This window comes from Hemicordylus capensis, chromosome 2 (assembly GCF_027244095.1).
Source record: "Hemicordylus capensis ecotype Gifberg chromosome 2, rHemCap1.1.pri, whole genome shotgun sequence".
Taxonomy (NCBI): domain Eukaryota; kingdom Metazoa; phylum Chordata; class Lepidosauria; order Squamata; family Cordylidae; genus Hemicordylus; species Hemicordylus capensis.
In genome coordinates this window covers 363887238-363899841 of record NC_069658.1, presented here as the reverse complement: position 1 = coordinate 363899841, position 12604 = coordinate 363887238, and the positions used below count along the sequence as shown (strand labels likewise).

General features: G+C 43.6%; 2 protein-coding genes across 5 annotated transcripts in view; one reads left to right on the top strand and one right to left on the bottom strand.

Moving 5' to 3' along the window:
• Positions 1–1238: 1238 nt before the first annotated feature.
• EFCAB9 (EF-hand calcium binding domain 9) lies at positions 1239–11382 on the bottom strand. Of its 4 annotated transcripts, none has more exons than XM_053290543.1 (5): positions 11267–11382; positions 6587–6735; positions 6311–6361; positions 2576–2752; positions 1239–1545 (listed from the first exon to the last, which is right to left on the bottom strand). In XM_053290543.1, exons 1-5 carry the CDS (start codon positions 11379–11381, stop codon positions 1405–1407), a joined length of 633 nt encoding a protein of 210 aa, XP_053146518.1. In that variant the 5' UTR covers position 11382; the 3' UTR covers positions 1239–1404. The 4 variants fall into 4 exon arrangements, with proteins under 4 accessions (XP_053146518.1, XP_053146517.1, XP_053146520.1 ...); XM_053290542.1 differs by lacking the exon at positions 11267–11382 and adding an exon at positions 7964–9313; XM_053290545.1 differs by lacking the exon at positions 11267–11382 and adding an exon at positions 7964–8435 and having other exon boundaries at positions 1239–1495.
• STK10 (serine/threonine kinase 10) overlaps positions 10885–12604 on the top strand; it is a 112519-nt gene continuing 110799 nt past the window's right edge. The window contains exon 1 of the mRNA XM_053290538.1: positions 10885–11163. The gene's annotated coding sequence lies outside the window, so the exon portion shown is untranslated. The remainder of the gene's footprint in view (positions 11164–12604) is intronic.

Here is a 12604-nt window from a genome sequence, read left to right as displayed (position 1 = left end):
CTTGTGGTAGCAAGCATGACTTATCCCCATAGCTAAGCAGGGTCCACCCTGGTTGCATATGAATGGGAGACTAGAAGTGTGAGCACTGTAAGATATTCCCCCTCAGGGGATGAAGCTGATCTGGGAAGAGCAGAAGGTTCCAAGTTCCCTCCCTGGCTTCTCCAAGATAGGGCTGAGAGAGATTCCTGCCTGCAACCTTGGAGAAGCTGCTGCCAGTCTGTGAAGACAATACTGAGCTAGATAGACCAATAGTCGACTCGGTATATGGCAGCTTCCTATGTTCCTGTGTAGTTCAGTACTAATGATTCCTGCTTGAGTGGTTTAAGTGCAAATTAAGACTAATGGTGTAATTGGCGGAAAGTTTTCTATAGGACCGCCTTTCCTTCAAACTGGATTTTAATTGTTTGATCTTACACTGAGCAAGGGGATTGGTCTAGACGAGAGCCAAGGTCCCTTACAACTCTAAAATTATATTATTCTTTTCCCTGCCCAAAATACATGCAATTTGCTGTATCTGCCATGCAGACTGTGTAAGAGTGCTCTGCAGCTTATATCAACTTAGTGGCCGACATTCTGATTAACGCTGCACTTGCGCAAGGACGTTACGCCAGCACAAGGCTGTCGCACTAGCATTAATTATTAGCATTAACTTGTACTAAGTCTGGAGTCAGATACTATTTCAGCTCCGATTAATATTTTGGGGAGTGAAACTTGACATCCCTGCCATATTCTCCCCAGATTTTGATATCTGTGTGTTTTAGATTTGCAGCTAAAATAGTACAGAAGGGCTTTGCAAATCTTGGAGGAGAGTTAAACCCTTATTGGGAACACATGAATGAAATGTAGACTGTTTTCATCTATGAAAAATCTGTGGGGAAATCGCATTTCATTACATAAATTGCTCAAGGAGCTTGAAATTCAGCACTAAACCGTATCAAGCCATGACTGAGATAAGCCAATAGTAGCCAGAGGACCCGTATTCTTGCATGTCCACTGTGACACCCGAATACATTAAAGGTGAAAGGTAAAAAATACCAGGAGTGCAGGGAAAGTTCAGTGACACTTAAAAGCCATTACACTGGCAAACCCATAGCTATTTCAGGTAAATTGAGTAATTAAGGATCTGAGCTACTGGTTTGGCCTTTTCAATACAGTAAGTGTAAAGATTCAGCAATTTGCACATGAAGTACTTAATATATATTTATATATATAGACAGACGGGCAGATAGATAGATAGATAGATAGCAAATGCATATTTTATTGCTAATTAATCTCTTATAACTATTTTGAGCTGGTTGAGTTTTTTCATCCATGCCTTTTTATCACAGGGGTGTGTGTGTGTGTGTGTCCAGATGATATTCTGGCTGTGGAAGAAACAGGACTCATTTTTTCTTCCACATGTAATTACAGTTTGGTGAAATCAAACTCATTTTCTTGGGCTGCAGCCTCAGCCTTCTGTAGCTTCTTCAGCTTCTCTCTTGCCTTCTTCTGTTGTCTATCAATGCAGAAGATTGTAAACATCTTGAACTCCTTGTAATTCAGTTGCTAGCAATGAAAGGTGAAATGTAATAGCATTTTAATGAAATATCAATTGCTGGTTATAAACTAATCTAAAAGAGGAGCCAGTTAACACCTTTTTAAAAACACCCCCCCCCCCATCTTCCTTCTGTTCTTTTTAGAACTTTTGAAGCTACACTGAAGATCTCTAGTAGGCATAAGAACTAGCAGAAAATAAGCAATAAAGAAGATTTTCTTGTAATGAGAGGGGTAGGCTTTCCTTGTGTCTTTATGGTGGACTCAGTAGCCACTGGATGTAACTAAATGCTTCCTTGTGCCAGGAGTTTGATAGACATTCCAGCATCATCCACAATCTACAGTGGGTGACAGAGTGCTTTCAAAGGGAAATGTGACATTTTCCTTTTGAAAAATATGACCAATCCATCCTGGAACAATGACTGGATTGGGAGAGGTGAGAGGGCAGGTTTTAAAATTCCACTGTATAAAATAGATGAGGGTCATTATTTCTAAACATGGTAGAGCTTTGATGGAATTGTATAAAATTAGTTCAGCTTCTTTCCTACTTAAAAAAATTATTCCAAGCTCTGTTGACCTGCTCTGGCATTGCCTACACCTCCTTTTCCTCCCTGCCTTATGCCCCCTCTCTCAATGCTTTCTGTTCACCATTCATTGAGGTAACATCTGGCAGAAGGCCTTACAAATCAGTTAGTTTGAAGCTGTCCTATCAAAATTCAGTGGGTGAAACTGCTCTGGAATAAGTGGCTTCTGGAATGCTACAGACTCTTTGCACAAAGATAAAAGGTGCTCGAACACCTAGCAGGTCAATAGATTCATTGCAGTAGGGTTTTTGTAGTGTTATTTACCGGCTTTATAAAATGAGTAAGCTGGCATTTCTTTGGCATGTTTCTACAACACCTCTTGTAATCAAACCTGAATCTTAGATGGGACCTATGTAGGCTAGTGAAAATTAAATACTTTTAAAGATAAAACAATGGAGTGGGGGAATGGCACAGAAGCCAATGCAGCCATACATTTGTTGAGCTTTTCCTCTTGTTACCTCGTCTCCAGAGATATCAAAGTCCTTGAATATCTGACTCAGCTCTGCCTTCTTAATGTTGAAAAGGAAGCGAGTGGCTTGGAATTCTGCTGGACCAATTGTGTGCCCTCCATCAATATCCAGCAACTCAAAAACAGGATGAGAATGACGATACATGAACTGCTTTTCAAGGTGGCTCTGCTCCCAAAAAGAAAGGTTAAAGTACAAATTGAGCCTTTATGTTGACATTAAAGTTCCAAACATCAAAAGTAAAAAAAGCTAAGTACTGGCATGCATGTAATTCTGATGGCTTGGAGAAAGTGCTACTTTTTCTAGTTAGCTTGATTTTTGCACAAAGGTCTGAACTGATGAGATACCTAACTATCATCATAAACTACTTAAGAAAAAGACCACAATATTATCAGGCATAGCTCTTCAGCTCTACCTGGTCTGTAATGCAAGCTTCTATGAGATCACCTAAACTCTCCTGTGGCTTTGAGCAGTCCCTATAGAATGAAGTATAAAGAACCCCTAGGCATGTTAATGAATAGTTCCAGCGTAGCACTCTTGACTGTATCTCAAACCTGCTTACCAAGTGTGTAGCCTTTCTAGTCTGTGGGCCTGTTTCCTGCCTGTTGGCTTTTGGATTTCTTCTTGATCCAGCTATTCTGGGTGTGCGCTGGCGTGCCCCCAGCAGATAAATCTGAAATGTAGTGTGAACTGTATATGTACAGCACAACACACAGTGCGTTTTATATTGGTGACCAATAGAAGACAGCATAATTTATACAGGTTCCAGGGTTTAGGCTGAGGGCACATGAAGCAGCCACCTTGTTGAAGCTTAGCAGGTCTAGGTCTGGTCAGTGCCTGGATGGATGACAGCCTGGGAACCCCATGTATCTTGCCTTGAGTTCCATGATCAAAGAAATGTGGGATATAAATGTAATAAAAAGCACATTAAGTGTTATCTCTTTGCTCAGTGCATGCCAAATAGAGTGTTCTTTCTCCATCTGAAGCATAGATCGTTCCATGTGCTGCATTCGCAGAAACCACACCTTGATTGGTTAGAACAAGCCTTCCATATATGTGCAGTGTCTTGCTGATGTTGCCAACTGTTTCCCTGTTCATCCTTGCAAGTCTCCATACTGTCCTACCCAGAGGCGTATCTAGGGAAAATAGCGCCTAGGGCAAGCACTGAAATTGCGCCCCCTGTCCAGACATCTGACACCCATCTTTCAGATAACTTTACCATAATATCAGCTGAAAAATACAAGTCAAGCTTGTTAATCTGTTAATATTTCAAAAACTATTTAGCAGTGGACGTTGCCAGACCAAAACATGCTGGAAAACTACAAATTTCAGTATGTTGGGACTCATAAAATACCCAAATACTATGTGGAGGTATACTTGGAAAACTGAACAGAAGTGCCTGTCTAATTCTCTACTATGCATTGTAGCATCACTACAATGTATTGTAGCATCACTACAATCATAAGTTTTTAAAATAAGTGGAGAATTTGACTTTTCCCAGATACTCTGAAAATAATTAAAGGATATGCAGAGTAAACTCTGTCATGCTTGGAATATATTCTAGTATTTCAGAAAGACAGTTAAAATGAGAGAAAGAGAGCAAGAAACTCCCAGTGGGCCTTAATACTAAGGATTTCACACTGATTCAAAGACAAACACACCATTAATAGCCATATTATTAAGACATCACATTTAACTCACTTATCACAAGAAGCAAAGTAAGAGCAAATGAATACAATCCTAGCTCATAAGCTTCAGCTCAGTATTCACAAGCCTTGATTCTCTGTACATAGTGCCAAGCTGAATATGTGTACAGTAACTTATATTTTAAAAAATTTAAAAGTTTTTTACCTGTAGCCCCTTCAGGGGGCTTCCTAAAGGCCGTGGGGGGGGGGTCTGCAAAGGTTCTCTCTCCCCCTGCTGTCCTCTAGGGCCTCGCAGGGACCATTTGAACATGTGCGTGCATGCTCAAATGGCCTCTGCAAGGCCCGGCATGGCCTAGGGCCTCACAGAGGCCATTTGAGCATGCATGGTGGCCATTAAAAAAATAATAATTTTAAAAAATGGCTTCCCCCTTCAAGTGGCATCCGGGGCATGTGCCCTGCCTGCCCTACCCTAGATATGCCCCTGGCCCACCCACATAGTTTCTGTAACTATTTGGGGATTATTGCACTGTGGATTTAACTTGGCCACATATGTTCCTGAAAAATTAGTGCTTCAGTTATCCAAGCCAGATATGGGACAGTGTTCGTGGATGTGTTGTGTCCTTCTAAAATCATTTGGTCCTGTTAAGAAGCCGGAAGGACAATATATCTCACATGTGTAAAAGATAAAAGCCCCTTTTGATACTGCAGCACTCTAAACATTAAATATTGCTATGAGAACATGCTAAATTAGTCACATTCCAAAAAATAGCAAAGCTGCCCTAGGGAACTGTCACACCTATTCTTCCTTCAAAACCAAACATTACCTACCAGCCTGGCTGGGTAAACAACTGATGAACACCCATCTAAGTAGTAATGATAAAGAACACCCCTGTCTTGACAGACGATTACTCCTTTCCTGCCATGTTTTGCCTTTGGTAATAAACTAAATCTAGAAGAGCAAGCTTCAGAAATGACTTCTCCATCTGCAAGTGACAGCATGCTGACAACATACACCCCAGGCCTGATTGGCCAAGAGTCCCAAAGCAAAATTCTGCCTCAAAATGTTCTTTTGAAAAAGGGTTTTCTTACAAAGGGTGGGGCATCAGAAATTACTCTGCTTTGGGGGAATGCTGTCAGTCACATTTCATGTCAAGTCCAGTAACTTCCCAACTTGTAAAGTGAGCTTGGCAAACTTCCAGCAATGCAGAGCCAGAGTAGAGAACTGCTTAGAATTATGTTTATCCTTTATTTTCCAAATTGCCTGTATGCATTGATGCCTTTATCTCTGTGTGTTTATCAATAAAAGTACCTGCTTTGATTTCAGTGCTTTAAAGCTGGTGTAATTCTACAAGTACATTAAAACCTCCACCTGCCTAGATGCTTTTATACAGTATACACTGTAGAGAGGGCTTTGGTGAGGTTGGAAATTTGCTGTATCCCAGGAGCTTTCTCTGACAGAGGGCTTTACTGTAGGTTTTCTGCAAGCCTTTACTGTGAGTTTTTGCCCAAAAAACTGACACAAATAGTGGATTTTTAAAACCCCAATATAAATTGGGCTACACTCTAATGCGCGATGAAAAGCCCAAATTGTGTGTGAAGTGCTCCCTGGTAGCTTGTAGGGACTTCAAGGTAGATTTGGCTGATACGTGAATGCATATCTCCATTCTAGATATGTGAACCAAAGGCCAGGAGTGGAGGTAATAGACCTTTCACCAAGTCTGCCCTATTAAGCGGTCTTTCCTACCTTAGAGATGAAATAGTATACAGGGACCATTGGCAGCAAAAGAACTTAAGATAAAGTCCTGTGAAGGAGTCTAGTCCAATTTTGCAAAACCCTGTGTAAAGGGGATTCAGATGCTGACGGATTAGCAGGTTCCTAACAGGGTCAAACTGGCAAAAATGAAATGTATGCCATCTGTACTCCCCCCCCTCCCATTTTCACTCCAAGGCTACACTTTTAAGAGGTCTGTTCTCTCGATAGCAATACTCTAGGCACTTTGCAATTGTGACCAATTTTAGCAAAAATACTTGTACATATCACTATTTCACAAAAGCAGCAGATGGAGAAATATTAACCTACCAGTGTGTTCTGGTTGATTTTCATCATGATGATATTCTGCAGATGGTGTGCCTACTGGGTGATGAGAGGATGTACTGAGAAGTGTGTGCATTTTGTTTTGTTTTCTCTGCTAAAATGGGCATTTGTATACTCTAGCTGTAGATAACTCCCTCCCATGTAGTGTTACAAATCACTATTGGCCATCCAGTCAGCTGAATACAGTTCAGAAAATACTGAAGTATGTTGCTTTTTCTGCTGCTGCAAGCATACCACCTGCCAGGAACCTTGTCAACTTGCCTCGTGAGACATTATGATGCACACCAACATGTAGAACTCATCAAAGCCGATCTCTCCTGTGCCATCCCAGTCTAGCAAGTCAAACACCAGCACGATCTGAGTCATCGTCAGGTCAGTCACATAATAGAGAAAGTTGTAGAACTGCAAATCTTGAGAAATGATGTGGAGTTAGGCCTGGCTGCTTCAAAATAGCTGGTCAGCAGGATTTCATTGTGCACAGCCATTCAAGCTGTATACTGTGCAACAAACATGCCCTACTCCCAGAAACAAACACTGAACAACAGGCAGTGTATAGGGCTCTAACTGAGCAGATGTTAGACATAGAAAATAAACGTTTCCAAAGATTGGTATTTTCCAAAGATTTTCTGCAAGTTGTTTCTCTGTTGCTTCTTAGTTTTAAAACACATGCATGTGTAATTCATGCTATGATCCTAACCGTAATTTTGTTGGTGTGTGCTCCCCCTGTGTAGCCCAAAATAAATGGGGGAAGAGGGGACAACGGGATGTTACCCAACCCATTGCCTACACTCTCATTTCTACAGAGAACCCTCCACTCCATACTATTCTGCTAAGGAGTTATATGATTCCTGTGGACCTTCCTAGAAACAAATGTGTCCAAAATTCTGATCTTCCAGTTTGTTGATTACAATCAAAAGTTTTGGTTTGCATTCCTAGGACAGAAGAATTAATACCTTTTGGTTTGCCCCATATAGCTCCAAGGAGCACCCGCTGCAAGTTAAGCATCATTTTTTAGTATGTAGGTTCTTGAGGGCACAAACCACACCACCCAGGACAGTCTAAAGAGGATCTGGGGTCCCCCAGGGGGTGTAGAGAACCTGGACTTTGCCCCCAAAATCCAGGGGTAAGAGCACCTCTGGAGGAGACACATTCACCCACACTGTACTTAAATCTGCACCCTCATGATTTGGCAGTAGACCCAATTCTGCACGTAGGTCTCCTGTTATGTCTACATTTGGGCCACCTGAGTACTACATGTTGAGGGGTGGCAATAAAGGAGGACTGTTGCCTTTGTGTTCTTGTAAACTTCCCAGAGGCATCTAGCTGCCTATCATTGGAAACTGCATGCAGACTATATGGACTTTTAATCCAATCCAGTAGGGCTCTTGTAGTCTTACTTATGACAAACTCCTACAGAAATGCAATACCACCTGGAGCTTTACATCTGAAGACATTCTTCAGATGTGATGGACTAGACTCCCATCCCAGCCTCCCAAGTTCTAATCAGTTAGGCTAACAAACACCCCAGCTTACTGATGTGATGGCAACAGCTCCCTGAATGGTGAGGGAGGCTGTGCAGGGAATTTTAGTTCACATCCGTGTGGCCTACCCTCAGCAGCTCTACTACACATTACTTACTATTCAAAGCATTCTTTTTGTGAACATCGAGTAGATTAAAGTAGTAGGCCAGTGCTCTAGCATTTCGGACAGATAATAAACAGTATATTCTATCTAAACACAAAAAATGCAGGAAACTCTGTTGTTTCAGTTTCATCTTGCCAGTAATGAATCCTGCTTACTCGTGGCTGTTCTAAGTTGGTCAAGGTGATGCCTGCATCACAATAAAAGGATTCTGTCTTGGAACTGGAACATGATGGTGAAAGAAGCCTGCTGGACATTGACCAAACATGGGCAAAACTGGCGCTTTCTGTTACAAAGAGACTCAGGGTGCTGGTAGTAATGCACAACAGAAATGAGCATTCCTACCTTGTATACTATTGTAGTACACCCTAAGCTATTTGTGGCATCATCACATTAGAATCAATTTAATTAAGCAGTAAGCTGTATATACATCTGACTCACTTTGGCTAGTTGCAACTTTACGCCGATAGACTAACTTTTGCTGAGCTGTGCCTATAACATTAAAACTGACAATGTGCAAACTTTAAATATTCAAAATATAAATAAAATCATGAGAGGACTTGCCTGAGACTGGTTTTCCAATATAAAAAAAACACTTATATGCTATTTTTCTAATAACAAATAAGCTGCAAATACACAAGTCCTTGCCTTGATGTCATATTGCTTACTGGTGTAAACCTCTTGTGTGAACAAATATTTGTGAAATGAATCTAGTTCCAAATCCCATTTAAAGCAACAGTGATGTGGTGTTCATCACAACAAACAGAAGTCCCATTAATTTCACTAGGCCTTCATTGCAATAACCCTTTACAGGAATGTGACCCAATTAATGCCCCTAGATGGCAGAACCTATCAAAGCTCCTGGGGAGGGGGGATATTATAGAATACTGAAGCTATATATTTTACTTATTTTCATTCCTTGGATATTGGGATTCTCCAGCTGTGCAGGGGAGGGCGGGGGGAGGTAGAGAAGACAAACATGGTTAAAGGAAAAGTGTAAATTCTAAATCCAAATTTACCTGCCCTGTTTTTTGCTAATATTTTGGTTCAGTTTTGTTTACAAAGTTACCTCCCCTCACCAAGAAAGAAAAAAACTCACATTGAGCCCTTTCTCATGACCACTGAGAAAGGGCAATAGGGTTTGTGGGAAGGAAGCCTTGAAGAGCTTACCACCCTGCAGGCAAGTAGTACTCTTTCTTTGGGCGGGCAGATCGCATGCCCAGGTGAGCACAGTCTGGCTGCTACCAGTAGCTCCAAGGATCGACATGTCGCCCTGCCCCCTGGAGCTCCATTAACGCACTGTGTGAGCGTGTGGTAGGGATGTGCACAGAAGTGGCACCTGCTAGTCTGAAGGTGGGGGTGGGGATAACTTTAAGGGTGGGGGAGGGTGCTCCTATCCCTCCTGCCATGTTTCCCCCACTGGCACTGTGTATTCAAACGGTCTGGTGGGCAGTCCCATAGCTTCTTTGGACTGGAAGTGACCGGAAGTTCCTGGTGCACGTGCACACAACATACATGCGAGAGTTTGTTTGCGACGTGCACACTGGGAACTTCTGGTCACTCTGGGGAACGGGGTGGCAGGGAGGTACAATGCCGCCCCGCCAGACCACTTGAATACATAGTGCTGGCGGGGGGGATGCAGCGGGATGGGTAAGCACCTTCCCTCACCCTTAAAATTATCCCCCCTGACTTCGAACCGATCTGAACACCAGTCCACAGAACCGTGCATTGAGGAGATTACCTCCTCCCTTCCCTGAGAGCGCAGTAATCTGTTAGCTGCTGACAGAGGATCCCAAAAATGAGGTTAAGAGAGTGCTTTCTCCCTTGACCTTGTTCTAGAGGGAGGCTACACAGGCAGGTTTGCCGCCTTGGTGCCGCTGGGATTGGGCCCAATCCCAGTGGTGCACACGCACGTGCAAAACTGGGCTGGACTTCCTTAGCCTCACTGAGTTTTTCCAGTAGCCTGCCAGTAGCTTTCCCAGATTAGCTAATAAAAAGTTCTAAAATAATGAGCTACAGCACAAAAAGTCAAAGAATATGTAAAGAAATGATAAATGTAGGGCTGATTCACTCAAGTGTATGGGTATTGAAAAACCTCTTACTGTCTTCCAGCAAGAAGCTGTTGGCATGCCACCATAAATGCTGAAAACTACCCATGTCACATTAAAAACAGGCTTTTAACAAAAAGCTTAAACATGCATATGGTGGCTACACAGGAGACATGACTCTAAGGTAAGGAACTAGCACATATGGGCTTTCCTTACTCTCTTTTTAAAAATCCCTTTCCATTATTCAAACAAATTTTCAGACTTTTCTTGCCTCCAGCTAGTGCCCACATTTAAAAGTAGATTTGTTTTCAGAATCCCATTGCGAATCTTCTGATCACAGACAACACGTTATGACATTTTTATGTTATAGCACAGAATTAAAATGAAGAGGGCCTAGAGCCTGAAAATGAAACAACAACAACAATCTGATTCTATGTTCAGCAGTTCAAATAAGTTAATTCTGCTCTATGCAAAGGAATTGGGGATAAGGGACAACCCCCCCCCCCCGCCCAATTAATGAAGGTTTGCCACATCAGAAACCTTACAATTCCAAACAATTCCTCTAGATGTCCCTATTACATCTGCTAGTTCCACCTATAAGGAGCAGGAACGGTGTTTCTGGCAAAAGGCTACAAGATAGTTAAACGGACTGGCACTGGTAAGATGTTAATGCCCCATTGCTCCCATAGTGTAGAACACTTTTTCATTTAGCAAAAATTGCTTTTGGACTTCAGAAATAGATTTTCACATTGTTCCAGTGCAGCCAGCTGCCTGTCTATATGTTTACAAGCCCCCTTGTGACATTACCACTGCCCAGCTAGTGACAGAGAAAGGTTTACATCAAGTCCTTTGATGTCACAGAGCGGGGCTTGTAAACGGTCATACTAAAGTAACAAATGTGCACCCTGGCATCAGAATAAATAAGGCAAAGGTGTCAAGAGCAAGAGAAGCCCTGGGAGAGGCCTTGCCTGCAGGTTTCCCAGAGGCATCTAGTGGGCCACTGGGTGGAACGAGATGTTGGACTAGGCCTTGGGCCTGATCCAGCAGGGCTCTTCTTATATTCTTATGAGAGAGAGTTCAGAGGCCCGGTAAGAGGCTACAAAAGTGCAACCAGAAGACTCACAAGGAAGAACGCAAGACCCTCAGAAGGTCAGTTCAATTCAGTCAACACCATGCTAATCTTAGTCTGCACTAAGGCCCTTTGAAACTTCTGCAAGATAGGTTTGAGTGACTTAAAATGGGTACACATCACCTTGTTCGAAGCTAGTGAGCACCACACGATTCCACATGTATTTTAAATTAGTACGAGCTAGTTGAGTGTAAACTGCAATTAATTCGAAGCTAGTGAGCACCACACGATTCCACATGTATTTTAAATTAGTACGAGCTAGTTGAGTGTAAACTGCAATTAAGCTACAGATAATCTAACATGAATAAAAAGCCACGCGTCTAAAAGCTGCTTCAGTTCTATTGGAGACTGATTCGCATGCCTGTCAGCAGGCCTGCAGCGGGCGTCTGCTTGTTTTTGTAACCCTCGCGTGCTTTGTTGGAAATCCACGGTTCGAATGTAAAAATTGTTATAGAAAGCGGACAGTCTGCGCTCGAGAACAATTACTCGCTGATCCTAGTCTGCAAACTGTACGTTCCCCAGCAACCTCTACTACGAGACATTCTTTTCCAGCTTCCTGGGACAATTCTCAAAAACATTCACAAAGAGGCGATTAACTTTCTCCTCGTTCCCCGCAACTGGCCCAAGTGGAGCTATCCGTGAAAATAACGCGTCAAAATTAACCCTTCGAGTCGCCTTGGAGCTCTCCGTTACAAAGACAGCCCGCAAGCCTTTTCAGCGTCTCCACAGATCGAGGAAAGAGATGGAGGGCGTGGGTAGGGTCCCTTCCTGAATGCAGCCACTTCTCTCTTCCCGACCAAAAAACATGCCAATGGATATAAAGAGATCGGAAACGGAAACTACAATTCCCTTGTCCCTTTGCGAGGGGTGTGTTGAGAAGAGAGAGACGGTGGACCTGCAGCAGGAGTTGAGAGGAGCGTGGTGCGGTGGTGGGGTGCTTCGGCCAACATGGGACGGGCCCTGCCTCTGCTCTGAGGCGAGCCGCGGGCGGGCGGGCGCGAAGTCAGCGGAACGTGTGTCTCCGGGCTTGGGGCGGAGCCAGAAGAAGCCAAACAACGTGTCTAACGGGGGCAGGGAAAGGGGTGCGCCGAAGAAGACCCAGCAAGTGAAGCTGAATCCATGTGCTCGCGTTAAGCAGCTACTCCGGTCAGTTCTTCTGCGCCGCCGCCGCCGTCCTCCTCCCGAGGTAGCTCTTCCACGCCGTCCGCTGCAGCGGGGGAGGGGCGGCTCTAGTTGCCCTGCGAGGTAACTGAGTTGGCCGGCTCACCCTTCCGCTCTCCCAGCCGAAGAACTCGGCTAGGCGGAGCCCTCCGTGGCTGGGCTGCCCCGAGTTCCAGAGCTCTCCTCCTTCGCCCAGCCCCCCGGCTCCTCCTGAAGGCATTTCCATTCCAGCCTCCCTCTGATTCCCCTTCTGTGGTCGGGGACCCACCAGACCTTTCTTTGCTCCCTCCCGTCTGTCCG

Bases quoted from the DNA above. Each gene is read 5' to 3' on its own strand.
- EFCAB9 (XM_053290542.1), bottom strand. From the start codon at position 8,099: ATGAAACTGAAACAACAGAGTTTCCTGCATTTTTTGTGTTTAGATAGA. The intron at 6,362-6,586 runs GCAAGTTGACAA...ATCACCCAGTAG, and splicing joins GCATCATAATGTCTCACGAG to GCACACCATCTGCAGAATAT. The intron at 1,546-2,575 runs GTAACAAGAGGA...TTTCATTGCTAG, and splicing joins TTGATATCTCTGGAGACGAG to CAACTGAATTACAAGGAGTT.